At 45.1% G+C, this 27,939-nt stretch overlaps 1 protein-coding gene across 17 annotated transcripts in view; it reads right to left on the minus strand.

Moving 5' to 3' along the window:
• The window catches only part of PLEKHA6 (pleckstrin homology domain containing A6), a 1,584,742-nt gene that overhangs the window by 1,255,937 nt on the left and 300,866 nt on the right, over nucleotides 1-27,939 (minus strand). For all 17 annotated transcript variants that reach the window (XR_013274469.1, XR_013274470.1, XM_077481247.1 and 14 more), the window contains 2 exons: nucleotides 16,794-16,865; nucleotides 16,607-16,715 (listed from right to left, as the gene is read on the minus strand). Coding sequence is in view for 15 of the 17 variants with exons in the window: in XM_077481247.1 (XP_077337373.1) it covers nucleotides 16,607-16,708 (102 nt within the window). In the remaining 2 variants the exon portion in view is untranslated. The remainder of the gene's footprint in view (nucleotides 1-16,606; nucleotides 16,716-16,793; nucleotides 16,866-27,939) is intronic.

The following is a 27,939-nucleotide window of genomic DNA, read 5'->3' on the forward strand; positions in this document are numbered from 1 at the left end:
GGGTTAGGGGGGTACCTTAGAACTAAAGGGGGCTAACCCTAACTGCCCTAACAGTTATTAGTCACAAATGACACCCGCCGGGTGATCAGGGGGTTAAACCTTTATTAGGTAATAAATGGCGGGTGCCCTGAAACTATAAAAAAATAACTAACCAACCAGCGTCACCTGTAACAGTTATATGGTGATCACTGGTGAAAGGGTTAACTAGGGGGCAATCAGGGGGCTTTATGCGGTAGTATATGGGGGTCCCTGGCGCTATAAAAAGCTGCAGCGAACCTAAATACCTACCTGCCTAACTAGCGTCACCTGTGACACTAATACAGCGATCAGAAAAATGATCGCTTATTAGGCTGGGTTCACACTGGAGCGATGCGGGAACGCCACAAATGCGCGGCGGGTTCCCGCATCGCATGCCTCCCGGCGGCAGTTCACACTGCCCTATGCGAACTGCTGGGAGTGTCAGTGAAATGTTACTGACACCCCCAGATCAGTTCGCATATCGCAGTGCGATCTGCAAACTCGGATCGCATGGTGTGAACACCCATGCGATCCGATTCTGCTGCGGGCCAAAAAAAGGGTCCCGTGCGAATTTGCGGCGGGTGTGGCGGGTGCGGCGAATGGCTGAACTCGAATCGCACAGAGATCGGATGTGATTTGCACTGCAGTGCGGTGCGAATCACATCCGTTCTCATAAACCGCTGCAATGTGAACCCAGCCTTAGTGACACTGGCGACGGGGGTGATCACAGGGTTAAACCTTTATTGGGGGGGTTAGGGGGGTACCTTAGAACTAAAGGGGGCTAACCCTAACTGCCCTAACAGTTATTAGTCACAAATGACACCCGCCGGGTGATCAGGGGGTTAAACCTTTATTAGGTAATAAATGGCGGGTGCCCTGAAACTATAAAAAAATAACTAACCAACCAGCGTCACCTGTAACAGTTATATGGTGATCACTGGTGAAAGGGTTAACTAGGGGGCAATCAGGGGGCTTTATGCGGTAGTATATGGGGGTCCCTGGCGCTATAAAAAGCTGCGGCGAACCTAAATACCTACCTGCCTAACTAGCGTCACCTGTGACACTAATACGGCGATCAGAAAAATGATCGCTTATTAGGCTGGGTTCACACTGGAGCGATGCGGGAACGCCACAAATGCGCGGCGGGTTCCCGCATCGCATGCCTCCCGGCGGCAGTTCACACTGCCCTATGCGAACTGCTGGGAGTGTCAGTGAAATGTTACTGACACCCCCAGATCAGTTCGCATATCGCAGTGCGATCTGCAAACTCGGATCGCATGGTGTGAACACCCATGCGATCCGATTCTGCTGCGGGCCAAAAAAAGGGTCCCGTGCGAATTTGCGGCGGGTGTGGCGGGTGCGGCGAATGGCTGAACTCGAATCGCACAGAGATCGGATGTGATTTGCACTGCAGTGCGGTGCGAATCACATCCGTTCTCATAAACCGCTGCAATGTGAACCCAGCCTTAGTGACACTGGCGACGGGGGTGATCACGGGGTTAAACCTTTATTGGGGGGGTTAGGGGGGTACCTTAGAACTAAAGGGGGCTAACCCTAACTGCCCTAACAGTTATTAGTCACAAATGACACCCGCCGGGTGATCAGGGGGTTAAACCTTTATTAGGTAATAAATGGCGGGTGCCCTGAAACTATAAAAAAATAACTAACCAACCAGCGTCACCTGTAACAGTTATATGGTGATCACTGGTGAAAGGGTTAACTAGGGGGCAATCAGGGGGCTTTATGCGGTAGTATATGGGGGTCCCTGGCGCTATAAAAAGCTGCGGCGAACCTAAATACCTACCTGCCTAACTAGCGTCACCTGTGACACTAATACGGCGATCAGAAAAATGATCGCTTATTAGGCTGGGTTCACACTGGAGCGATGCGGAAACGCCGCGAATCCGCGGCGGGTTCCCGCATCGCATGCCTCCCGGCGGCAGTTCACACTGCCCTATGCGAACTGCTGGGAGTGTCAGTGAAATGTTACTGACACCCCCAGATCAGTTCGCATATCGCAGTGCGATCTGCAAACTCGGATCGCATGGTGTGAACACCCATGCGATCCGATTCTGCTGCGGGCCAAAAAAAGGGTCCCATGCGAATTTGCGGCGGGTGCGGCGAATGGCTGAACTCGAATCGCACAGAGATCGGATGTGATTTGCACTGCAGTGCGGTGCGAATCACATTCGTTCTCATAAACCGCTGCAATGTGAACCCAGCCTTAGTGACACTGGCGACGGGGGGTGATCACGGGGTTAAACCTTTATTGGGGGGGGTTAGGGGGTACATTAGAACTAAAGGGGGCTAACTCTAACTGCCCTAACAGTTATTACAGTCACAAATGACACCAATGCAAAAAAAAAAAAAAAAAAATGACATTGGTGTCACTGTGACTGGGGGGCAGGGGTAATTGGGGGGGTGATCGGGGGGTAAAGGGGGGGTGTGAGTGTGCCTGGCATGTTCTACTGTGTGTGTAGAGTGTTGGTGCAACTCACCGATCCGCTCTCCTCCGTGTCGGAACGGAAAATACCGACACGGAGGAGAGAATACATCACTTCCTCTCCTGTGTTTACATTACAGGAGAGGAAGTGATGTCACGGGGGATTTCTATTCGTCGGGAGCGATCGCGAGGGGGTGGCCATGAATGAATGGCCGCCCCCTCGTCCCGGATCGCTCCCGGACGAAAACCGACCGCCGCAGGCACCGGGCGGGGGCCCGATCGGGCCCCCGACCCGCGGGAGGCAAGGGACGTACATGTAAGCCCTTATGCCTGCCCGTGCCATTCTGCCGACGTACATCGGCGTGCGGCGGTCGGCAACTGGTTAAAGTGGTTGTAAACCCTATTTTACAACCTTATGCTACAGGTAAGCCTATAGTAAGGCTTACCTGTAGCCATCCAGGATATCTCCTAAACCTGCACGGTTTAGGAGATATCCCCTGTCCTGCATGTGCCAATGTCATCGGCACATGCGCACTGGGGAAAACTGAAGCAATGGCACCTATGTGCCTTTGCTGCAGTCTCAGTGCTGTTACCGGAGGCTCCCACATGCATGCGTGGGAGTGACGTCATTGTGGATCTGGCCAATCACACACCGGGACGACATGTCGGCAGCCGAAGGGGGAGACGAGGACCGCTGCGGGGGCTTCGATCTGAGGTAAGTAATGCATAATGAGCTAGTATGCTATGCATACTAGCTCATTGTGCCTTTTTCTTGCAGGGTTTTTTTTTTTTTAAGAGGGTTTACTTCCTCTTTAAGAGTCAATTTCAACTTTAAGTGGACCACTTCGGCCCTCAAATATCTGGGCACATATATTCCACCATAACTGAATCAAGCCTACGTGCTGAATTTCCTACCTTTGCTTTGTAAAATATGGGCTTTCCAAATGGCATCAGGTCCTCTTCTCCCGGCATTTCTTGAATTCCTTCTCTCCTTACAGCTCTGACATTTCTTGAATTCATTCTTGCACCCTAACACTTTCCGATGGCAGTTGACTACCATTGAACATTGTGAGGGGATGGTGTATGCTCAGCTGATTGTTCCACTTGTTGACTATGCTCCCCCCTTCATACAGAATAGGGAACTGACACTAAACAGAACTTTTTCAAGGCTCAACATAGGAGGATTGTTTGTTTTGCTTTAAAATCATAACCCGTACATGTGCTCAAATCAAATTTTAAAATCCTTACTGACTAGTACCAGACTTTGCTGCACATTTTTTGGTCCTGCCCAAAATTGGAGCACTTCTGGAAGGAGGCACACCATATTTCTCAAAAGATCACCAATTACAACCTCCCAGGCAACCTTGCTTTCTTTTCTCCTACATGTCTCGGATATTCCCAAGAAAACATACAAATCACTTCTACGCCACCTCTTCATTGCTGCCAAATCATGCATTGCACTGTGGTGGAGAGACGCACGACCTCCCTCTATCTCCTTCTGGCTTTCGAAAGTTGAGGAAGTGAACAAGATGGAAAACCTGCTACTTTGTGCTTTGTCCATTGGAACAGGTTCACATTCTTAGAAGAGGGGAAGGTCCTCTTTGCATCCTGTGCGCACAAAGACACTGTATACTAATGCCCCTCTTTCGGGGTCACACACCCCTCCACCGGCAACCCCTCCAAACCGCAAATGTTAGAATACCCTTGCTGTTCTGTGTCCCCTATAAAGCTGCCTTCACATGGATGTGCAGCAGTTTACCCGCACTATATGTGCAGTGCAGTACGAGGTGGTGTCAAAAAGTTTTGAGACTATTTTTTTTAACATGCCAACAGATGGCAGCACAAGGCTGTACACACAGTCACATGAAGCACCGACCTTCATAAGTCAGTGTGCCAAAAGGCATCATCCTGTGTACATCGGAAACTGTTCAAATTGTGCTATTCTGATATTACATTGGTGCTATCATGGCATTACCATGTCTGCTTTTTCATCATGGACAGCAAGTTGGAACAAAGAGCAAATGTGAAATTCTGCATTAAACTGGGCAAATCTGCCACAGAGACGTTTGACATGATACCGCAAGTTTACGGCGATGTTGCAATGAGTCATATAAGTTGTTTTGAGTGGCATCGGCGACTGTTCGACGATCATCATGCAGAAGTTGCCAAATGGTGTTGACATTTTCGGGGGTTTTGTTCTTTGTTTTAACTTGCTGTCCATGATGAAATAGCAGACAGCTCCTGATGTACACAGGACGATATATTTTGACACACTGACTTACGAAGGTCAGAGCTCCCTGTGACCTCTGCACACAGCCTTGCGCTGCCATCTATTGGCGTGTTACAAAACTAGTCTCAAAACCTTTTGATATCACTGTGTACATTGTTTTTCTTTTCCTTCTATTGATTGAACTAGATGAACGTACGTCTTTTTTCAGCCAGACTAACTATGTAACTATATACACCTTCGGTTTTCCTGCAGGTTAATTACCCTTTACCATAGACTTCTATTAGATCTTGCGGGTATGGTGTACTTTCTGAAAGCGTACCAAAACTCCTGCATTCAGGAGTTTTGGTACACTTTCAGAAAGCACACCAAAGCCGCAGGCTATAATAGAAGTTTATGGCTCACTGCAGCCAACCCACAGGAAAGCCGCAGGTGCACTGCACTGCACGCGCAGCGCAGGTAAACCGCAGCGCATCAATGTGAAACCACTGACCCTTTTTTTTTTAAATCGTATGGTAAAAGAAATGGTAAAACCATGTGATGTTTAATACACTGAACTTTTTCTCTTCCAGCTTCTGCTGGCATCGCTAGGCTGCTTGAAAGGTCCCAGGCGAAGTGCACTTGGTATCACTCCACCTGGGACAGGAGTCGGCACTACAGAGGCAGCATCAGTTAATGCGGCCTTAAAACCTTTGCCACGCTTAGAGAAGAATTTTCACTCCCCAGATACATGCTCTTCCGATTTTTACAGGTGAGACACGCGGCCCGGGCTCAGTTTTTAGAATCCATCCCGCAGTCAGCCACCAATGCACTAATGGCCATAATCAAGAGTACTGACCCCCGCAAATTAACTTTGTCCATCTATGACATGCTTACTACCCCCGTTTCCACCCAACTGGCACATAATCTCAGGCCCCGGTGGGAGAGAGAGAGATAGGCCCTTTGGAGGATGGGGAATGGGAGGAGGCTTTGCAATCCTGCAAGGCTGTCTCACCCAAACTTGCCGACAGACTGACCCAAATTTATATTATCCACCAGGCATATCTCACCCCCCTTCGGGTTGCCAGATACAGAAGCACTCAATCTACCCTTTTTCAGATGTGTGGGAGTGAGGTGGGTACGTTCTTTCACTTAATCTGGTCATGTCCTAAAATACAAGGCCTGTGGGCGCAAGTTATAACATTCCTGCACGATCACATGGGCTCTCCGGTCACATTAGACCCAAAACAATGCCTACTCGGGGTACTTCCAGATACTATAGACAAATACGCTAAGACGTTCCTGCATGAGACCTTGTTCTCGGTGCGGAAGGTCATTGCCCGGAAGTGGATGCGGCCCCTGGGCTGGTGGAGTGGAAGGCGGAGGTCAATAATAATTTACCATATAAAAAGGTTACGTATATTAGCAGGGAATGCCCAGCCAAATACGACAGAATATGGGATCGTTGGTTACAAGACTCCGATACTTGTACGTAAGGCATTTTGAATCTATGTTGCCAGTTAGATGGTTTGCCCCTAACTGTGTGTTTTGGTTTGGGTCTAGCTGACCCACATGGTCAGGACCAGCTACCGCTCTCTCCCTGTTTTTTTTATCCTTTTTACAAATGTTTGTTATTCATGACACCGGTTTTGAACCGGCTGTACCCTACTTACTGTACACCCTTCTGATATCAGTGACACTTTGGCTATATGTAATAATATGTATGCACTTTTTCTTGTTTTATTTTTCTTTGACATAATAAACTTGGTTATGGAAAAAAAAATGCCAGAATGTGAAGCACAGGGTAATGTATAGGATTGAAAATGTCTGTGTTCATAACAGGCAAAGAGAGATTTCCAAGTACAATTGTAGATTTTCTTGGAAGTGGTCTTTGTTTTTTGCAAAGTAAGAATAACAGACTCATAAACCCCTCTATCTTTTAAGACCAGGGTATCAACAGTCATGCTGTTTTATTCCACCCTGCTTCAGTGTCTGGCTTTAAGGGCCATGATATAGTAGATCTGACCTGTTGGGAAGAGGCCAGGAGTCATCTGGTAGAAGTCTATTAGTACGTCTGTGTGCCAGGTTCTTCTGGGCCAGTTCAGTGCAATGAGAATCATTATTTTGCTCCATTATTATTATAATCCTTATTTGCTCTATCTTTTTGAGCAAAGCAAAACTTGCTCTGGAGGTAAGGTGTAGATTAGCCTGAACTGAGTCTGAGAAATGATCAAGGCATCTGTGACTAGCACTTAAGGATCATTGGTCCTGGCAACAAACAGAGACAGTTTGTTGCTGAATCGGAAAGCTAGGATGTCTGCATTTGGAGTCCTCCATTTTTGATATGTCAGATTGAAGATATCTGGATGAACAACCCATTCCCTTTGATCTAGGCGGTGTTGGCTGAGGTAACCTGCCTTCAGGTATTCTAGTTTTGGGACGTGGACCACAGAGATCACTGGACAGTGACTTTTCTTCCCTAAAATGGTCTGGTTGGCTTCCTTAAAGGCTGCAGGAGTCCTGGTGCCCTCTTAGTGGTTGCTGTGAGCCACAACCGTGGTATTGTCTGACTGCACTCTGACTGGGCATCTCTGCAGGAGGGGGCAAAGCCATCCAAACTGCTGTGAGCTCCAGGATGTCGATGGGGAGCTTGGCTTCCACAGGTGACCTTGTTCCCTGGACCATGAGGAACTGGAACATTTCTACCCAGCCTGAAAGACTGGCATTCAGTATTAGAGAAAGACTTCCCTGTTGGGGCTGAGCTTAAGATCCAGCCTTGATATCTTTGCAAAATAATAAGGAATTATTAAATCAGCCGATACAGGTGGCAACTTGATAGTTATGGATCGTAGAAACTATGAACAAATGTGTCTATAGATTCTTCAAAATCGTGAATGGTATAGACCTATTTCACAGACAGTCATTCAATCGTACTGCAGGGAATATAGAAACATTATTACTAAGGCACTATCTAGCAATTTAATTGACAGACAGACTTGGACCTTCTTCAATATTCAAGAACCTAAAGTTCCAACTTTTTACACTATACCTAAGGTTCATAAATCATTAACAAATCCCCCCGGTCGACCCATTATCTCAGGATGTGGCTGTTTGAAGGAAAATGCTAGTAGCCTAATAGACACCTACAGTACCTGACCGCGAGATTGTATTTCCAGCGCTATGGGTTCTCGGCGACAGCGTACTGTACATCTTGCGCTGGCTGCAAAAGGAAAATGTCACATTTTCCTATTGCCGCCAGCGCGAGAAAGAAGCGACAATATTACCTAATAGAGCCGGCATGGGTTCCCCTCCAGGGGCATACCAGGCCCTTAGGTCTGGTATGGATTTTAAGGGGAACCCCCTACGCTGAAAAAACGGTGTGGGGGTCCCCCCCAAAATCCATACCAGACCTCTCTCAGAGCATGCAGCCCGGCCGGTCAGGAAAGGGGGTGGGGATGATCGAGTGCTCCCCCTCCTGAACCGTACCAGGCCGCATGCTCTCAACATGGGGGGGTGGGTGCATTGGGCAAGGGGGCACCCTGCGGCCCCCCCAACCCAAAGCACCTTGTCTCCATGTTGATGAGGACAAGGGCCTCTTCCCGACAACCCTGGCCGTTGGTTGTCGGGGTCTGTGGACGGGGGGCTTATCGAAATCTGGGAGCCCCCTTTAATAAGGGGCCCCCCAGATCCCAGCCCGCCACCCTATGTGAATGAGTATGAGGTACATCGTACTCCTACCCATTCACCTGGGGGGAAAAAAGTGTCAACAAAAAAACAAACACAGGTTTTCAAAATAATTTATTAGGCATCTCCGGGGGTCTTCTTCCGACTTTGGGGGTCTCCTTCCAACTCTTTTGCGTGCTGCGGTTCTTCTCCACGCTCTCTGGCCTCTTCTCCCATTCTCCGGCCTCTTCTCCTGCTCTCCGGTTTTTCTGCCGGCTCCTCCGCAATCTTCTTCCAGCTGTTTTGCTAGCGGTGGCCCGGTCTTCTGCGTCCTTCTTCCCTCTTCTCTTCTTCCGATGTTGACATGACGCCCCCCACCCGCAGACCCCAAAAACCAACAGCCAGGGTTGTCGGGAAGAGGACCTTGTCCTCATCAACATGGGGACAAGGTGCTATGGGGTGGTGGGGCCAAAGGGCGCCCCCTTGCCCAAAGCACCCACCCCCCATGTTGAGGGCATGCGGCCTGGTAAGGTTCGGGGGGGGTGCCTCGCTTGTCCTCACCCCTTTTCCTGACCAGCCGGGCTGCGTGCTCTGATAGGGGTCTGGTGTGGATTTTTTTGATGTAGGGGGTTCGCCTTAAAATCCATACCAGACCTAAGGGCCTGGTATGCTCCTGGAGGGGAACCCATGCCAGTTTTTTATTTAAAATTTGGCGTGGAGTTCTTCCTCAAGATTCATACCAAACACAGTGCCTGGTATTGGCGGGGATCCAAGTCGGATCCCCACACCGCTGTGAACCCAGCCTCAATGTTAGCAATGCTTGTCGCTCATTGGGAAAGGAAAAAACTTTTTTTTCCTTTCCCGATGCAAGCCGGCTCGGCGATGGCTCCTGCGACGGGGCTCGCAAGGTGTCAATCTCGCAGATAAAAGCAGCGAGATTGACACAATATCGCAGTCACCTACTGTATTTAGGCCTTCGTGTTAAATCGTTATTCTCTTTTGATCAAGATACGATTGATTTTATCAAATTGATCGAAGGCATTTCAGTCCTTAAAATTGCATGGCTTGTCACTATTGATGTAGAAAGTCTATACAATACAATCCCACACCAATTGGGATTGAAGGTTGTGGCTGAGCAACTACAGCAACGTGGTCATACTGCTGACCATTATGATTAGTTTATTTTGGACTTGTTAAAATGTATTCTGACAATGAATGTGTTCATGTTCAGATCCTCCTACTACCTCCAGGTGCAGGGGGTTGCGATGGGGACTCATTCTGCCCCATCGTATGCCAACCTGTACCTGGGGGGGGTGGGAGAGGAACCTATTTGCAAGAGATGATATCAAGGAGTATTTGGATCATGTAGTGACTTTCCATAGCTACATAGATGATATATTATTTATATGGTCAGGCTACCAGCAAGAACTGATGGAATTTATGACCATCATTAGTGATAACGCTTATAATTTGAAATTTACCATGTCCTGTGATCAAAAATCTGTCAATTTTCTTGATATTCACATTTTTGTGGAATCTGATGGCTCCCTGGGTACTACCTTATTCAGGAAGCCATCAGAAAGCATTGCGGTTCTGCATGCTTCTAGCTCTCATCCTAGGTCTTTAATCAATAGTATCCCTTAGTCAATATCTAAGACTTCAATGAAATTGTAGTAGGGATATTGACTTTCAGAATGACGAAAATCTCCTATATGGTCTTTTAGGAGAGAGGGGTTACACCCACAGTATTCTTAAAAAAGCATTTAATGGAGTGAAGGCGCATGTTGGAGACAACTTGATTCATAAGAAAAAAATAAAAAATACCTCTCGGACTGTAAGAATAATTACATCTTATACCAAGCAGCATAAACAATGAGACAGATTATTGAAAAATATTGGCCGCTCCTTTTGGCAGATCCGATTACCAACAAATATATAGAAAAACCACAAATTACGTACAGACGAGCCAAGTCATTAAAAGATCGACTGACTGAGTCTTTATGAAACTCCTTCACCCTTGAGCCAATCCCCGGCCCCTTTTCATGTAATAAATGTGATAAGTGTCGTTTTATGCCTAATAACAATGAATTTGTACTGCCAAATGGACTGGTCCATAGGATTAAACATAGAGTGGCATGCCAAACTCCAGGCATTGTCTATCTTATGCAATGCACCTGTAAGTGCTTCTACATCGGGAAGACAAAATAAGAGAATAAATAAGAGAATAAATGACCACATTTCTCAGATTAAGAAACAGTGAATGGAAACACCAATTGGCCAACATGTTGGGCTATTCCATGGCTTTAGTCTTAATGGCATTAAATGTATGGCCCTTGGACACATCCCTCTTGATGTCAGAGGAGGCAGTATCGATCAAAAACTTTTACAATTCGAATCACATTGGATTTACTTATTAAAAGCTATGGTCTATCCAGGGTTAAATGAAATGCTTAGCTAGAAACCTTTTCTATAATATCATTGTTTCTGGAATATTAGTAGCATTTGTTCCTTTCCAATTCTTCCGTTTTTCTTTCCTCTGCTTTTCATTTTCTCCTGTTTTTCCCCTTCTTTTCCCTTTTCTTGTTCTTTTTCCTTCCCTTTTTTTTTTCTTCCCTATTAGTACATTTTATATGAATTATTATTCAAATTTATGTTTTGTTTATTTGTTGTTTTAGATCCTTTTCTTTTTGTGATTTATTATTATCTTTAATAAAGATCACCATTGAAATCATGTTCTGTAAATGCAGTGTCCATGTCCATGCACTGCTTCCCTGTGTCAACTCTCCTAGTTCTATTCCTTTGATCGTGCTGGTCTACAAGGATACTGTTTTGCCTGTTCGATTTCCCAGGCACATTGGGTGACTGTATGGATGCCCAGGGTGTCCTTGCTATTCAAGCCAGGCACCCGTTTTACTGTGCATTGTTGTGCGCTGCTCACAGTCTGAAGTCTCCCTATCCTTGGGCTTTGAAAGATTTCATTCCTCCACCATCAGAGGGAGCCCTGCCTCCAACCATCTGACTGGGTTTTAGGACCCAGCGGAGGCGGACGAGGGGGCTGCTATGGCGAGGATTGCGCATGTGCAGTGCAGTTCTCACATCCATGTCCAGTGTCTGCACCGAATGGATGGTATTTAAAGCCGCTTTCAGCAGCATGAAGATGCTGCTGGAACCAGGGGACACATGCATGTTGTTTTCTGTCACAGAGGTAAACATTAATCAGTTTTTATTCCGTTAGATGCCCTTCCTAATGGCGACTGAGACCCTACTGTGAATATAATTTATCTCATGTTGCTGACGTTGTACAGCAAGTTATAAGTGTTGTTCCAATTGTATTTATCAGATACTTCAAAGTGGTCAGAACATTTGGTGATGTGTAGCTCCTGGTGTTACCTTGCTGCAAAACCTACCCTTGTAAGTTAATTATATTTCTAGATTGTTATCCCCTTGATATTTGAAAGGATATTCCATCCTATCCTTTGAGACCAAGGGTTATCCCTGTCGCTGTGATTATTTTTATTTTTAGTTGGTCCCTATCTGCCATCTATGTTCACTTTTGGCGCATGTTTTTTCTGACGTGGCAAAACAGTCAGTTGTCCCAGCAGTGTTCAGTCCCTCTGTTTTTAGGAGATATAGGTAAGTGGTGATACCCCGATAGGGGAGACGCAGCTGCATGAGAGTGATATTTTAATGTTAATGTCTGTATATGAATTTTCTTTTTTTTTTTTATTCAATTCAATATATTGATTTTTTTTTTTTTTTTATAGAAGGCATTGTGCATCCTAAACAACCAGCATCCCCTGAGGAAGCCCGCTATATGGGTGAAACATGTTGGGAAGTCCATCATGTATTGCTGTGTTGTTAAAGTTGTAAACTAAATGTACTAGCCATCATTTGTATCTCTCTCCTTCTCATTCTTCCTTTTGATGAATTCAATTTTATTTCATTGTTTAAAATAAAGGAGAATTGTATACATTATACTTGATATTTTTTCAAATTAATTTGCACCTATAAAGTCCCAATCTTTGTGCGAAAAGCACATTTTCCACAGGTGACCTTGTTCCCTGGACCATGAGGAACTGGAACATTTCTACCCAGCCTGAAAGACTGGCATCCAGTAATAGAGAGAGACTTCCCTGTTGGGACTGAGCTTAAGATCCAGCAAGATAGGGAATTCCTTCCTTGGCTGGACAGAAGTATGCGTAGGTCAAGTAAAGGAGCATGCATATTCCAGATCGACAAGATGTTCTGTTGGAGAGTTACTGAATTAAATTGTATGAAGGATACAAAGGAAGGCTCAGAGGAGGCTACCATGAGGCGCAGGACTTCCATGGAGAATTTCATTATGGGATCTCTTTGGTCTCATTTCTCGAACCTGGGCTCTGATAGAAAGTTATTTTGTTTTTCTGCAAGGAAAATCTTTGTTTGAAATGCATCCAGGACCACACCCAAGTATTCCAGGAGAAGAAAAGATTATTTTAAACAGATCACCTCACTGAAAGCCTGGAGAATCCGAATTGCCCTGTTGACGTTGGCAGATAGCTGAAAGGTAGATGAGTCCTTCTGGAGAAGGTTGTCTAGCCTGTGACTTGGATGCCATGAGTTCTGAGAAAAGCAAGAAGAGGTGCTAGGACCTTTGTAAACACTCTGGGAGAACAGAAGAGGTAAAATGGCACTGTGACAAACTAGAAGGGATTGCCTGCCACTGCAAAGTGCAGAATGTGCTGATAGAATGCATAAATGGGAATATCCAGATAGGCATCTTGGATGCCTATTGATGCCAGTATTCCCCTTGTTTCAGAGAGGCAATTACTGACCTTTCAGATTCCATGCAACATTTTGTAATTTTAAGGTAATTGCCAAGGGATTTTAAATCCATAATAGGACTAATACACCCCCGCCCTCCCCAAACTACTCCTTTGGACAAGAGTTGGTTTGCGGCATTCAACCCACAGGTCAGGGATTCAGAGAGGCAAACTGTAACAGATGCCCCCCACCTTTAGCAAAAAGGGTGCCCCTTCATTGGTAAGAGGGCTTTGAGGAAGACTTGCTGGGCTTTGTGGCCCAAGTCGTGTGCCAAAAGGTTGGGCTGAACTTAGGTTTTGAAGATGAAACATGGGTAAAGCTGTTAGGTGGTCTGCATACTCAGGATGCAGATCATTAGGATGGGAATCTTCAACTGTGGAAGTAAAACCTTCTCCTCATGTGAAATATTTAATAAATTATTAAAGTGCTTCTCCATATAGATGTTTTCCTTGAAAAGGCACACAAAAGGCAGAGTGGAAGGTATTTGCTGTAATTGCTCTCTTAAAGCACGATCTTGAAAAAACAGGGTCGTGTTGGTTGTTCAATGCCTTTATCCAGTTAGCTGCAGTTCAACATACTGAAATTGCAGCAGGCTGGGCCTGCAAGAGTAAAAAGAGCCTCAAGAGCATCTCGAACTTTCTATCTGCAGAATCATTCACAGAAGGAACATCTTCAATAGAAAAAAAGTGAGATGTTTGTTTATAACCAATAGACCACATGAATACACCACTTCTTTGTGAACTTTTTCCACCGAATAGTGTTGAGCAAAGATTTTTGAGAATAGAAAATCCTGTCTGGGGTGATCAAGTCGTCATCGATTGCACAATCTGTTCACAAACTAAGGATTTTGAAGGCACCTTTGTACCCAAAGGGGCATGGTGAGATGAAGGGGAGGCAAGCGTCACAAAGCCAAGACTTTTGCAGATGGGAGAAATTAGCTTTTTTAATGTTAGGAAGCATATTGCATAAAGCTACCTCTTCAATATAGCAACAATCTTGGGAAGAAAAATCTTCTGCAGTTTCCTCCAATACTGCCTTAGGCCGCGTACACACGGGCGGACTGTCTGATGAACTTGGTCCGCTGAAACGTGTTTCAGCGGACAGTCCGCTCGTGTGTGGGCTTCAGCTGACTTTTTCAGCGGACAGTCTGGCGGACTAAGTCTTTCAGAATTTCCGTAATATTGTCCGTCCAAACTTGGTTTCAGCGGACAGTCCGCTCGTGAGTAGGCAAGTTGGACGGACTAAGTATGGCGCATGCTCAGAAAGGATTTACACGGCCAAAGGTTGCATTGCAGTGTATTGGACGTCGTATTTCTAGTCCCGTCGTACGTGCTGTACACGTCATCGCGCAAGCTTTCAGCGGACTGTCTGTTCATCGTGTGTGGTCAAGTCCGTTCATTCAAAAGTAGGACGGACTGTCTGTCGGATTGTCTGACGGACTTAGTTGGCCAGACAATCCGCCCGTGTGTACGCGGCCTTAGTGTCCTTTTGATCCCTATCTGTGTCTACCTTGTCTAAGGCACGCATTATGAAATACAACTCAGGTAGAGAAACCCAAGTAGAAGAGGTGTGGTTTGTTTCACCCCTGGCCAAAGACTGCTGTATTAAAACAATTATTTGTGCAACAGATTGTGACATAGATGCAGAGATTTATGCTTCTGTCAAACAGGCTGCTTACTGCGTGCCTGAAATGGAGCTAGAATGGGATACAGAGATTGGCATTAGTGCAGAAACCTTTTTTCTGTGTTACATCATCTCTCTGAGATTGCGTTTTAAGTGGGCCATGTTCCCCTGCTGTTTTGCAATTACTCCCTTTTGCCTGATACCTTGCCATAGCTACATGTGGGTATTACCCTGTAGGGTATTCATGTACTAAGGTGCAGAATATAGACTAAACATGTCCAGGGGATGAGTGCAGCAATCTAGGTGTAAACCAACCTGTAGCAAATCCCTGTGGCAAAAAGGCAAGAAGAAGTGCCTGAGTACCTTATCGTATATGAGCTGTACGAGGAAATGGCAGCAAAATGTGTCACCTGTGATGTCAGACCTGGTTATCCACCTGAGACTAAACTCTAATTGGTTGAGTTTTCGCACCCAATTTGAAAAGTTTACACTGTAGTGAATACAATTCAAATAGTGATCGGTCTTTGAGAGTACAGTGTAGAAGCATACAAGGTGATTATGGCTTACCTGTCAATGGTGCTGGACATACAACCAAGAGGGTTTTCGGGGACTGGGTTTCATAGCGACCAACCACAACACTTGATTTGTATAGCACCCTGCACCTAACTACACACGTTGCGCTAATTGCCAAGGAGAGTGCCTTTTCGGGATACAGTGCACAGAACAACGTTACAGGCCGTGCCTGTAAAAGGATACACTGGACCCAAACACTGGAGTTTTACGCCACACATAGTGATTTGTTTTTAGGCCAAAAAGTTTAATTTTGGTCTCATCTGACCAGAGCACCATCTTCCACATGTTTCCTGTGTCCCCCGCATGGCTTCTCGCAAACTGAAAATAGGACCGTCTTATGGCTTTCTTTCAACAATGGCTTTCTTCTTGCCACTCTTCCATAAAGGCTAGGTTTGTGGAGTGCATTCTCAGATGATGGATTAAACAGTGCTCCGTGAGATTGGAATATTTTTTTTATAACCTAACCATGGTTTAAACTTCTCCACAACTTTATCCCTGACCTGTCTGGTATGTCCCTTGGACTTCATGAAGCTGTTTGTTCACTAAGGTTCTCCAATAAACCTCTGAGGGCTTCAAAGAACAGCTGTATTTATACTAAAATTAAATTACACACAGGTGGACTCTATTTACTAATTAGGTGATTTCTGAAGTAAATTGGTGCCACTAGATTTTAGTTACAGGGTATCAGAGTGAAAGGGGCTAAATACAAAACGCACACCACACTCAGACATTCATTTGTAAAAGATTTTGAAAACCATGTATAATTGTGAAGTAGAAGGAAAATTATGTGCCACTTTATGCTGGTCTATCACATAAAATCTCAATAAAATACATTTACGTTTTTGGTTGTAACATGACAAATTGTGGACATTTTTAAGGGGTATGAATACTTTTTCAAGGCACTGTACCTGCAGGAGCATGAGCCTACTTTTTCTGGGTGAGAAGAAAACCTCAATGTATTTATCCAAGAAGGAACCAAACAGACAAACATTCTTCCTCAAAAGGCAGATGGCTCAGAGGGGTTCTGCTGACCAGCATTTGAGCCAACAAATCCACAACTTTTTTGTTTTGAGATGGTGCTCACAAGGCCACCCACAAGAAATCGGTGGAAATTCGAGCATTGTGTGGTCAGCTTTAGAATACATATTCAAGCATTGTGTGGCCAGCTTTAGAATACATAGAAAGGATCAAGATGGTATCCTAATAGTATTATAGCAAAGCATCAACTATAACTTGTCATAACTATTTACACATTGTAATATATAATCAAAGCTTACCCTAATGCCAGAACCATCTGAAAGTGCATCAGAGACCATGTTGTATGTGGAGGTCTCACTGGTTAGATTAGTGGTCCGCATTCTACCTGTCTCAGCACTCATGTCAGATCTGGTTAAAAAACGAAATACAGGGATTACATAGCAGCATAAACTGTACAGTATTTAAAAAAAATTATATCAGACTCACCTGAACAGTTCACTTTCCTGCAGGATCTGCCCAGTCACTGTGTGCAGAAGTATGAGAAGACATTCATTCTCACTATGAAACAAAAAAAGGGGGGGGGAGAGATGTTAACATGTAAAATTGATTTCTGTATTGCAGTCCATTTTGTATGTCATTTTACACAGAAGACATAAGGCCTTGTAACTGTGACATTTCTGTATATTAGCTTTAAAGATTGTAATATACTGGTGTTTTTTCTAGATCATCTAATTTGCACAGAGGCAGTGGCATTTACATTTTGTTTCAAATATGTTTAAAGCATATGTATAGAAAAAATGTTTTTTTTTTGTTTTTTTTCAGTCTTTGTCCCATTCTTGAGATTGCCCATTACTTCCTTTTCCACAGACACAGTAGAAAGTGAGAGAAATTCTCAATAAAGAGAGGGGGGATTTCTTATTAGCTGGTTGCCATGGAAACAGGTGTAAAAATGTATTCTTTATTACTAATGACTTGTAAATAACATACTCCTCACATTTAGACCCTAAAACATTTACAATCATAAAAGAAACAGAACAGTTATTTTAAACACAATTCTTTGCAACTGCAACACATCATGTCATTAAAATTGTTGTAAAGGCTGAAGGTTTTTTAGCTTCATGCTTTATGCTTGAAAGTAAAACACCTTCAGTGTGCAGCAGCCCCCTCAGCCCCATAATACTTGCCTAAGCCCGATTTCGATCCAGTGATGTGCATGAGAGCTGGGGATCCCCTGGGTCTCTACCTTCTGACTGGCTAAGATGCAAGAGCCATTGGCTCTGTCCACACGCCTTAGTAGGTGACAAATGCCTACCAACTGCATTTCCTTTTTCTCTTTTCCGATACCAAATCATTTCTGTGTGAAAGCCTTCTGAAAGAAGCTGCCCTATTTCAGGTGCATTGTATTGATAATGGAACCTGCAGTTCATGCAACCAGGCAGGTCATAGGGCTCTACAATCCAAGAGGTTAAAGAAGTGAATGATAAAGGTAACTTGAGTTGTACTGAGGCACCAATTTACTTCAGTGTTATCGCTCAAAACAATTTAGTATCTGTTTTGCATTTAATAGCTATCCTTGGTTTGCTACTCCATGTGATTCTATAAAGCATTCCATATAATTTGAAAAAAAAAGAAATCACTCAATAAGTGGAAGACTACACATAGTTACATAGTTGTGTCTTTTTTCAACCTAAGTCCATCTAGTTCAACCAAAAAAAATAAAGTACAATCCCATATACACAATCCTTCACCCCCAGCAGAGCATGCTCCAATTTGCTACAACAGGGGAAAAAATTCCTTCCTGATCCCCCAGAGAGGCAAATCGGATTTTCCCTGGATCAACTTTACCTATAAATGTTAGTACCCAGTTATATTATGTACACTTAGGAAATAATCCAGGCCTTTTTTAAAGCAATCTACTGAGCTGGCCATAACCACCTCTGGAGGGAGTCTATTCCACATTTTCACTGTGAAAAAAGCCTCTCTGTATTTGGAAATTAAATCTTTTTTCCTCTAGACATAAAGAATGCCCCCTTGTCCTCTGTGATGACCTTAAAGTGAATAACTCAACACCAAGTTCACTATATTGACCACTTATGTATTTGTACATGTTGATCATATCCCTCCTCAATCTGCTCTTCTCAATAAGGAATAGATTCAGCTCCTCTAATCTTTCCTCATAGCGGAGTTCCTCCATGCCTCTTATCAGTTTGGTTGCCCTTCTCTTTCTCCAGTTCCCCCAATATCCTTATTGAGACCTGGTGCCCAAAACGGAACTGCATATTCCAAATGAGGTCTTACTAATGATTTGTATAGGGCAAAATTATATCTCTCTCTCTGGAGTCCATACCTCTCTTAATAAAAGAAAGGACTTTGCTCGCTTTGGAAACAGCATCTTGGCATTGCATGCTAACATTGAGCTTATGATCTACCAAAACCCACAGATCTTTCTCCACCGTGGATTTTTTCCAGCAAGAACTCATCTATATGGTCTTTTATTAAACTCTCCAGTATCTTCCCAACTATAGAAGTTCAACTAACAGGTCTATAGTTGCTTGGTAAAGACTTTGATCCCTTTTTAACCCCTGCCCGCCAAGCATACGCAGATGTGCATACTCAGCATTCGGGGGTTATACTGGGATGATGCCCGCAGCTGCAGGCATCATCCCGGTATTGTTTTTTAGAGCCAGCAATCGGCTATCCAGCCATAACAACCGATGTGGCTAAAAGCTGCTCGGCTGTTATGCCGGAGGAGCAGGAGGGGACGTACCCCCCTTCCGCCGCTCTTACCGGAGGGCTCCCATATAATCGTGAGCACAGATAAACAATCTGGCGCTTCCAGCGGCTAGGGAGGGACTGGAATGAAGCCGTAAGCTGCTTCATTCCAGCCTCCTAATTGTAAACACTGAAGCGACGTCATGACGTCACATCCCCTTTGCTCAGCTGCCAATGGCGCTGGTTTTTAAAAAAAATACAGTATTCAGAATCGCCAAAAATGGCGATCTGAATACTTTGAATTGTAAAGGAGAGATTGGGGGTCTAAAAGAACCCCGATCCCTCGATAAAGAGTACCTGTCACCACCTATTACTGTCACAAGGGATGTTCACATTCCTTGTGGCAGCAATAAAAGTGATCAAATTTTTTTTTTTTTTTAAAACAATTTATTAATTTTAAAATAAATAAAATAAGACAAAAAAATATCATTTTTAAAGCACCCCCGTCGCCACGAGCTCGCGCAGCAAAGAAAACGCATACGGAAGTCATGCCCACATATGTAAATGGTGTTCAAACCATACATGTGAGGTATTGGCGCGATCGTCAGAGCGAGAGCAATAATTCTAGCACTAGACCTCCTCTGTAAATCTAACCTGGTAACTGGAATTTTTTTTAAAGCGTCACCTATGGAAATTTTTAGGTTCCGTAGTTTGTCGTAATTCCACAAGTGCGTGCAATTATAAAGCATGACATGTTTGGTATCCATTTACTCGGCGTAACATCATCTTTCACATTATACAAAAAAATTGGGCTAACTTTACTGTTTACTTTTTTTTAAAAGGATTTTAACTTGTAAACACCAAATGTCAGAAATAGGCTTAGTCATGAAAGGGTTAAACATGGGAACCACATTGACCCTGCGCCAATCCAGTAGTACCATTCCAGTTAATAATGAGTCCCTAAATATTAAAAACAATGGCCCTGAAATTACAAAACTCAATTCTTTTAGGATCTGTGGGTGTATGCCATCTGGTCCAGGTGCTTTATCCACCTTTAGTCTGTCTAAATATTTCTGGACCATATCACTTTTGAGCCATTGTGGATCATTTGGGGCTGTGTCACTATCACCTCAATTATGGACATGAGCTCCCCCATGCTCCTTTGTATACACAGAGCTGATGAAAATAATACATTTGCCTTCTCATTGTCCCCAGTCACCCACTCTAGATTATTTTGTAAAGGGCCTACATGCTCAGACCTGACCTTTTTACTATTAATAGATTTGAAGAATTTTTTGGGGTTTGTCCTACTATCTTTTGCAATCTTACTATCACTGCTTGGTCTAATAGGATTCTTGTGATAGTGTGTCGAACATTCTTTGCTGTGTGTATTGGGTTAAGTTACTTAAAATCTACAAGAGGACAAGTATAATAACTTCATTTTGCAACAATAGTTGAATTGTCAGTTCCCTGCTGATCATGGCAAACGTGCAGAACACAAGGGGTCAACTTTAATTTAATAGAGAGACTCAAGCGGTACAATACTAGTTGGTGATTTACGTTGTTTCAGCCAGCCTATTTAAAATAAATGGCCTATAATGCTCCTCAACGCCAAGACTATACAGTCCTGTTGCATTTTTTGCAATTCACACTGAAGAGAAAGTTGGAGTGATCATTAGTGTCAGTGACCACAATAACAACCCCTAGTGCAGTGGCAATAAAACACTGACCTCCCACTGGTGGTCAGTGCAGTCACAGTGAAATTTAACCCCCACCCCTGAAATTAGTGCAGTGAGGCAGTGAAGGTTAACACCCCTCTGGTGTCAGTGCAGTGTGGCAGTGAAGTTTACCTAAGTTTGGTGCTCAGTGCAGTTTGGGAGTCAAGTTTAACCCCCTCTCTGGTTTTAGTGCAGTGTGGCAACACAGTGGTGTAGTGGGTAGCACTTTTGCCTAGCAGTAAGAAGGGTCGCTGGTTCAAATACCAACCACGACACTACCTGCCTGGAGTTTGCATGTTCTCCCTGTGCCTGTGTGGGTTTCCTCCAGGTACTCCAGTTTCCTCCCACACTCCAAAGACATGCAGGTAGGTTAATTGGATCCTGTCTAAATTGTCCCTAATATGTAGGAATGTGAGTTAGGGACCTTAGATTGTAAGCTCCTTGAGGGTAGGGACTGATGTGAATGTACAATGTATATGTAAAGTGCTGCGTAAATTGATAGAGCATTTCAGTGTCCTGCAGCCTGCTGCAAATTTGCAAAGTGGCGCCAAACAGGTATAGAAGCAGACAAAGAATATTTTATGTATGAACTATGACTAGAGGTCGACCGATATGGGTTTTTCCTCTGGCCGATACCGATATTTAGAAATCGCCACGGCCGATGGCCGATATATGATGCCGATTTTTTTGGGCCGATATGTTAGGCCGATTATTTATTTATTTTTTCCCCTTCATCTCATAAAATCTAACAGACACCTTTCCCACTGGGGCGTTTTTCAGGCGCTTTAAAATAGCGCCTGTAAAGTGCCTGCAAAACGGCTCCCCTGCAGTCTGTGTGGAAGCCCCGAGTCATTTCACACTGAGGAGATGCGCTGGCAGGATGTTAAAAAAAAGTCCTGCAAGCAGCATCTTTCGAGTGGTGTATACCGCTCCTCCACCACTCCTGCCCATTGAAACGAATGGGCACCGCTGCCGAAGCACCTGCAATGCGATTTGGCAGTGGCGCTTCACGGGCACATTTAACCCCTTCCTGGGCCGCTAGCTGGATTAAAAGTGCCCCGCTAAAATGACATTAAAGCGCCGCTAAAACTGGCAGCGTTTTACCGTCAACGCCTGCTTGCTCCAGTGTGAAAGCAGCCTTAAGTGATACTTAAAATTTCTTACATTTATTAAACAAAACAAACATCCAAACAGTTCACTTGTATGTATAATTTAGAATGAAATATAAATAAATATTATATATATATATATATATATATATATATATATATATATATATATATATTACACAAAAACAGGTAATCAAAACTTTTGGATGAAAAAAAATGGGCTAACTTTACAGTTTTTTTTTTAAATCTGTGTATTTTTTTCCCAAAAAAATTGAGTTTGAAAGACCGCTGTGCAAATACCGTGTGGTGTGACATAAAATATTGCAACAACTGCTATTTTATTCCCTATGATCTCTGCTAAAAACATATATATATATAAGTTTTGGGGGTTCTAAATGAATTTCTAGCAGAAAGGATTTTTATTTGTAAGCATCAAGTGTCAAAAAAGATTTAGTCTTTAAATGGTTAACCTGAGAACTCTACACACTGAGTTGAATTCATTCATTCAAGTGTAAACATTGTATCTTTTTGATCTTTTCTTGGCAGACTGCCCAGAGAGAAGACAAGTCACTTCACTCAAGTCTCCAGGCAACTTGCACTGACTTCTATCATTTGCAAGTCGTGCTGAATATATCATCTGCCTTTTTTAACAGCACAATCGGCCGATGCCGATTAATTAAAAAACGCCAAATATCGGCCGATATATCGGTTGACCTCTAACTATGACTAAATTATTTGGAAAGTTTGAACTCACTAAACTATGATTGGGATCGTGGCGTGGCCTAGGTGGTCATGTGAGCGGACGTCTTTATGAGCAGCTCCGTCTTCTCCCGCTACAATCCTGCTCCATCCTGGGTTAATCCCGCACCAATCGCCGACCGAAAGACACCGACTGCACCGGAGGACCCCCCCCCGCTTCCCTGGCAGGTGATATCGGCGGATGGGCAAACGGAGAAGGCAGCCGCCGGCGCGAATGTCTGCGCACACACGCTCGGGCCAAGATGGCCGCCGGACCACCACCGCGGAGCACTGTGATTCTCCGGCCTCCACGCCGGATCTCTTTGGGGAATCCTCTCCGCCGTCCTCCCCGGGACATCCTGACCCCCCGATCCTGGAGTCGCAGATCTCGGAGGGAGAGGAGGCGGGGGGGAGCGGCCGGGATCCGACGCTTGCTGATGTGCTGCACACCATTAAGGTAAACCATGTGGCTCTAATGGGGACTGTGGCTGAAATAAGAAGTGACTTTACATTGCTGAGACAGGATGTTCAGAAAATACGCGGAAGGGTGGATGAGACTGAGAAACGTATTAGTGACTTGGAGGATGCAGTTGACCCTATCTGGCCTAAACTTAATACGGCGGGGGGTAAAATTGCCTCCCTGGAAAACAAGATGGACGACCTCGAGAACCGCCTCAGACGTAACAACCTGAGGCTGGTGGGCCTTCCTGAGCGGGTAGAGGGGTCTGACCCAGTGGCCTTTCTGGAAAGTTGGCTTGAGCAGGAATTTGGCCGTGACACCCTGTCCCCCTGCTTTGTGATAGAACGGGCTCACAGAGTCCCGGGCAGACCTCTCCCCGCAGGCAATCCGCCACGTACCATGGTAATTAGGTTGCTGAACTACAGAGACAGAGATGCTATACTGCGGGCGGCCAGAGTGAAAGGCAGCTTGAAGATCAATAATGCTGCTGTGTCACTGTATCCGGATTATTCTGTGGCGGTTCGCAACCAACGGGCGCAATTCCAGTCTGTTAAACGCAAGCTGAGAGAACACGCAGTGAAGTATTCTATGATATTCCTGGCTACCCTACGTATTGTCTATCAGGAGAAGGTTCTTTTCTTCCAGTCACCCAAGAACGTCCTTGCATGGTGGGAATCCCTGCCCCAACCCCCTCAAGATCCTGCCTGAAGGATAATGGCCTGGATGGTTATCATTCTATTTTCTTCTTTGCTCCCCCTTTTTTTCTTTTTTGCAACTGCCTCGGTCAGGGAGGCGGGTCTCTGCTGCACTTATTGAAACATGTTGGGACTAACCAGATTTATTTTTTATGTTGCGGGACTCTTTTTTCTCCTCCATTTTTTGGATGAGTACCTGGGAGCTGCTCCAGGCAGAACGATTTTGAGCCACATTGTGGTGAGGTTATCTAGTTGTGGATAATTGCATGGCTATCAGGCCATGCGCCCCACGCATGGCCCCAGTTTTGGGTACAAGCCCGCTCCATTTCCGTGGGAGCAGGGCAGGGTTGTTGCTGCTACTTGGCAGCCCTTTATTTGTTGTCTGTTGTATGGGTGAGATGTGTGTGGTGTGTGGATGGATGGGAGTATGTCTGTGTCACCTGTCCCCCTGGAGGTACTGTGGCTCTGGCTGTCTGGTGAGGGATGGTTTTGGGGTTCCTGGGCGGGCTACACCCGCTTGTTCACGTTCTTGTACACTATTCCCAGCCCGTACATGGCTGAGGTAAACATATGCTCCTGGAATGTCCGGGGGCTAAATTCTAAATTTAAACGTGCATTGGTGTTTGAGCAGATTAAACGACTGCACCCGCATATTCTTTGTCTGCAGGAGACTCATCTGGTGGGCTCAAAAATCCTTTCGTTAAAAAAGTGTTGGGTGGCTCACAACTTTCATTCCACTTACTCCAACTATGCTCGTGGGGTGGCCATCTTAATACGCAAGGGGTTACAGTTTGAGTGCCATCAGGTGGTCTCGGACCCCGGGGGTCAATTTTTAGTGTTACATGCCACGGTGCTAAGAACTCCTGTCATTCTGGTCACAATTTATGTTCCTCCGCCAGCCACGGCCACGGTATTCTCCGATCTGAGTACTAAGTTGTCACTGTTACCTGTTTGCCCTACGTTTATTGTGGGTGATTTCAACTCGGTGCTACAGCCTGATCTGGATCGGTTGAAACCACATGGAAGCGAATCAAGAATGTTTAGTAAATGGTGTGAGGCCTATGGATATGTTGATATTTGGCGTTGGAAATTCCCGGGGGTAAAGGTATTCTCATGTCAATCCAAAACGTATGGCTCTTTGTCCAGACTAGACTATGCATTGGCCACCGGGAGTTTCCTGCCGGTCGTCAGGGCGATTAAATATATCTCTCAAACAGTTTCGGATCACTCACTACTGCAGGTTACCCTTTCCCTGGGGCACTGCCCTTCATTTAGGGTGTACAAACTTAGTCCCTTGTGGGTGTCCACACCGGGGATACAAGAGGCCATTCCCTCAGATATGTCAGACTACTGGTCCATGAACACTGGCACCACGGCAGCGGGACCTACCTGGGATGCCTTTAAGGCGGTTCTGCGCGGATAGTACATATCCCGTATTAAGCATCATAGACGAGCGGGGAGGGCCCAACAACTGGATCTCGAACGTTCCCTTGAGGAGGCTAAACGTAGACATATACTCAACCCGACTGAGACCACTCGAGGTGACCTGACGAATGCCCACAAGCTGTTACAGTTACATCTTGTGGACACGACTAAAATACAACAACTACACCTGACAGCAAAACTACACGAACACGGGGGTAAGAATGGGAGGCTGTTAGCCTTCCTCGCTCATACGGATTATCTGGATAGTTCCATCTCTGCCATACAACTGCCCAATGGTTCTACTACTGAAGACCCGGGGGCGATAAATCAGGAATTTACCTCATACTACAGCGAACTTTATGACGATCCAGTGCCCCCATCGGAGGCTACATTTCAGGGCTTTTTCTCGTCGTTGGTGTTTCCTGGACTGGAGGAGGCCCAGCGAGACCTCCTTGAGCAGGAGATTACTCTTGAGGAGGTGGAGGCAGCGATAGGTTCCCTACCGCCTTCGAAGGCCCCCGGCCTCGACGGTATCCCTTCGGCGTGGTACCAGACCTATACTGAATTGGTAGCCCCTAAGCTACTCCTTACATACAGAGCGTCTTTGAACATGGGATCTCTTCCTGACTCCATGAATGAAGCCCTGATAGTGGTCTTGCCCAAGCCGGGCAAGAACAAATTGCTATGTGAGTCCTACCGTCCTATCTCCCTCCTAAACCACGACGCAAAAATTTTGGCCAAGATATTGGCTCTTCGGTTGCAAAAGGTTATACTCTCATTAATCTCACCAGATCAGGCTGGGTTTATGCCTGGACGTAGCACTTTTGACAATATACGCAGATTATATCTACATATCCATAGAGCATGTAGGGATAAACAAAGTGGTTTGGTACTGTCCTTAGATGTGTTAAAGGCATTTGATACGGTGCGTTGGTCATTTTTGTGGGAGACAATGGCTAACATGGGCTTTGGCCCACTATTTACAAAATGGGTCCGCCTGCTATACGCTAAGCCGAGTGCGAGGGTGAGAACTAATAGAGATGTCTCATCACCATTTCGGCTGTTTAGGGGGACTAGACAAGGGTGTCCCCTGTCCCCGCTCCTGTTCGCCATCGCCATAGAGCCCCTGGCCCTGGCGGTGCGGCAGGCTTCGGGGATAGGGGGCATCCGAGTAGGATTACTGGAGGAAAACATATCTTTGTATGCAGATGATGCCTTGATTTATTTGGATGGTAAGGAAGGCTCCTTTCATGGTCTCATGCGGGTGGTTGAGGAATTTGGTGATGTGTCTGGTCTGAGGGTAGGTTGGGACAAGTCGATAGCTTTCCCCATCGGCCCGCGCTGCTCCTATGATTACTTGACCGCGTCTAAACTTCAGACGTCCCAGTCATTTAAATATCTGGGCATTCAGATACATAATGAGCTCCCCAAATATGAAGCCTTGAATATTACCCCAATCACAAAACAGATGGTTGACAGACTTCAAGCGTGGGCAACTCTCCCTCTCAACTTAATAGGTCGTATTAACATCTTTAAGATGATATTCCTCCCAAAATTTCTATACTGTTTTCGAGCTGCCCCGGTCTATCTCCCAAAAAAGGTATTTATGAACATAGAATCCAGTGTGTCCTCCTTTATCTGGCAAAACTCCCATCCGCGATTTGCCAAGACATCTTTACAATCCCCTAAATCGAAAGGAGGCCTGGCCCACCCGAACCTAGGCAAATATTTCCTTGCCTCCCAACTGACATATATATATATGATTGGTTGCATTCCAACCCCCAGCCCCCCTCCGCCATTCTCATGTCAATCCTTCATGCCCCGTTTGACTCGGTTAATGACGTGCTGCACAGAGCCCTACATTCTAGATGCTCTAGATTCTCCCCTATGGAGGTGGGTCTACTGGCCTGGAGAGAGGGGGAGAAACTTCTTTCTATTTCTACCCCGGGCAGGTCACCACAAACGCCGATATGGGACAATCCCAGTGTACCTGAACTACAGGGGCACCCGGACTCCCAATGGTGGGCTAGGCTGCATGTTCTGCGCCTGTCCCACATCATCAAGGGAAATGAGTTTGAATCCTTTGAAAACTTACGGGGTACCTTCTCAATAGATAACAAATTTTTCTACAAGTATCTACTTCTTAGACATGCCATTAGGGCGCAGTTTGGTTCCTTGCACATAGAGCTTCAGGAGTCCCCTATGGAGGACCTAATGTCTTACCCGGATCTTACTAAACAGGTTACAACTTTTTATGATCACCTCTCCAGGGCAGGAGCAGACCCATTTTGTAATTCCTTTGTGAAGTGGAAGCGTTTGATACCTGCCCTGGTAGAGGAGGGGTGGGAGGAAACTACTGAAACCTGCTTCCAGGATATTATCAGCACTTCCGACCAATATGTTCAGTTTAAGTTTATTCATCAGCTGCACTACACACCGGCTAGACTGGCTAGAATGGGTTTGAGAACTGATGCCTTGTGTCCTAGATGTACTCACGATAATGCTGATCTATTTCATATGTTTTGGAGTTGTCCTGGACTAAATGTGTATTGGACGGACCTGTTTACATTTTTTGATGATCATCTTGCTCTCCCGGTGCCTCAAACCCCTGAGGTGGGGCTGCTGGGTATATTGAATGACTTTGTCCACAGGGCGTCAAAACTGACTCTTCTGCGTACCATTTTATTTTATGCACGTAAAGTGATCTTATTGCACTGGAAAGACAATGTTCCTCCCAAAATTCAATCACTGTATGGTATTATTAATGGTGAACTC

This window comes from Lithobates pipiens, unplaced genomic scaffold, assembly GCF_037356315.1.
Source record: "Lithobates pipiens isolate NorthernLeopardFrog02 unplaced genomic scaffold, aLitPip1_a1.2 Scaffold_16, whole genome shotgun sequence".
Lineage (NCBI taxonomy): Eukaryota > Metazoa > Chordata > Amphibia > Anura > Ranidae > Lithobates > Lithobates pipiens.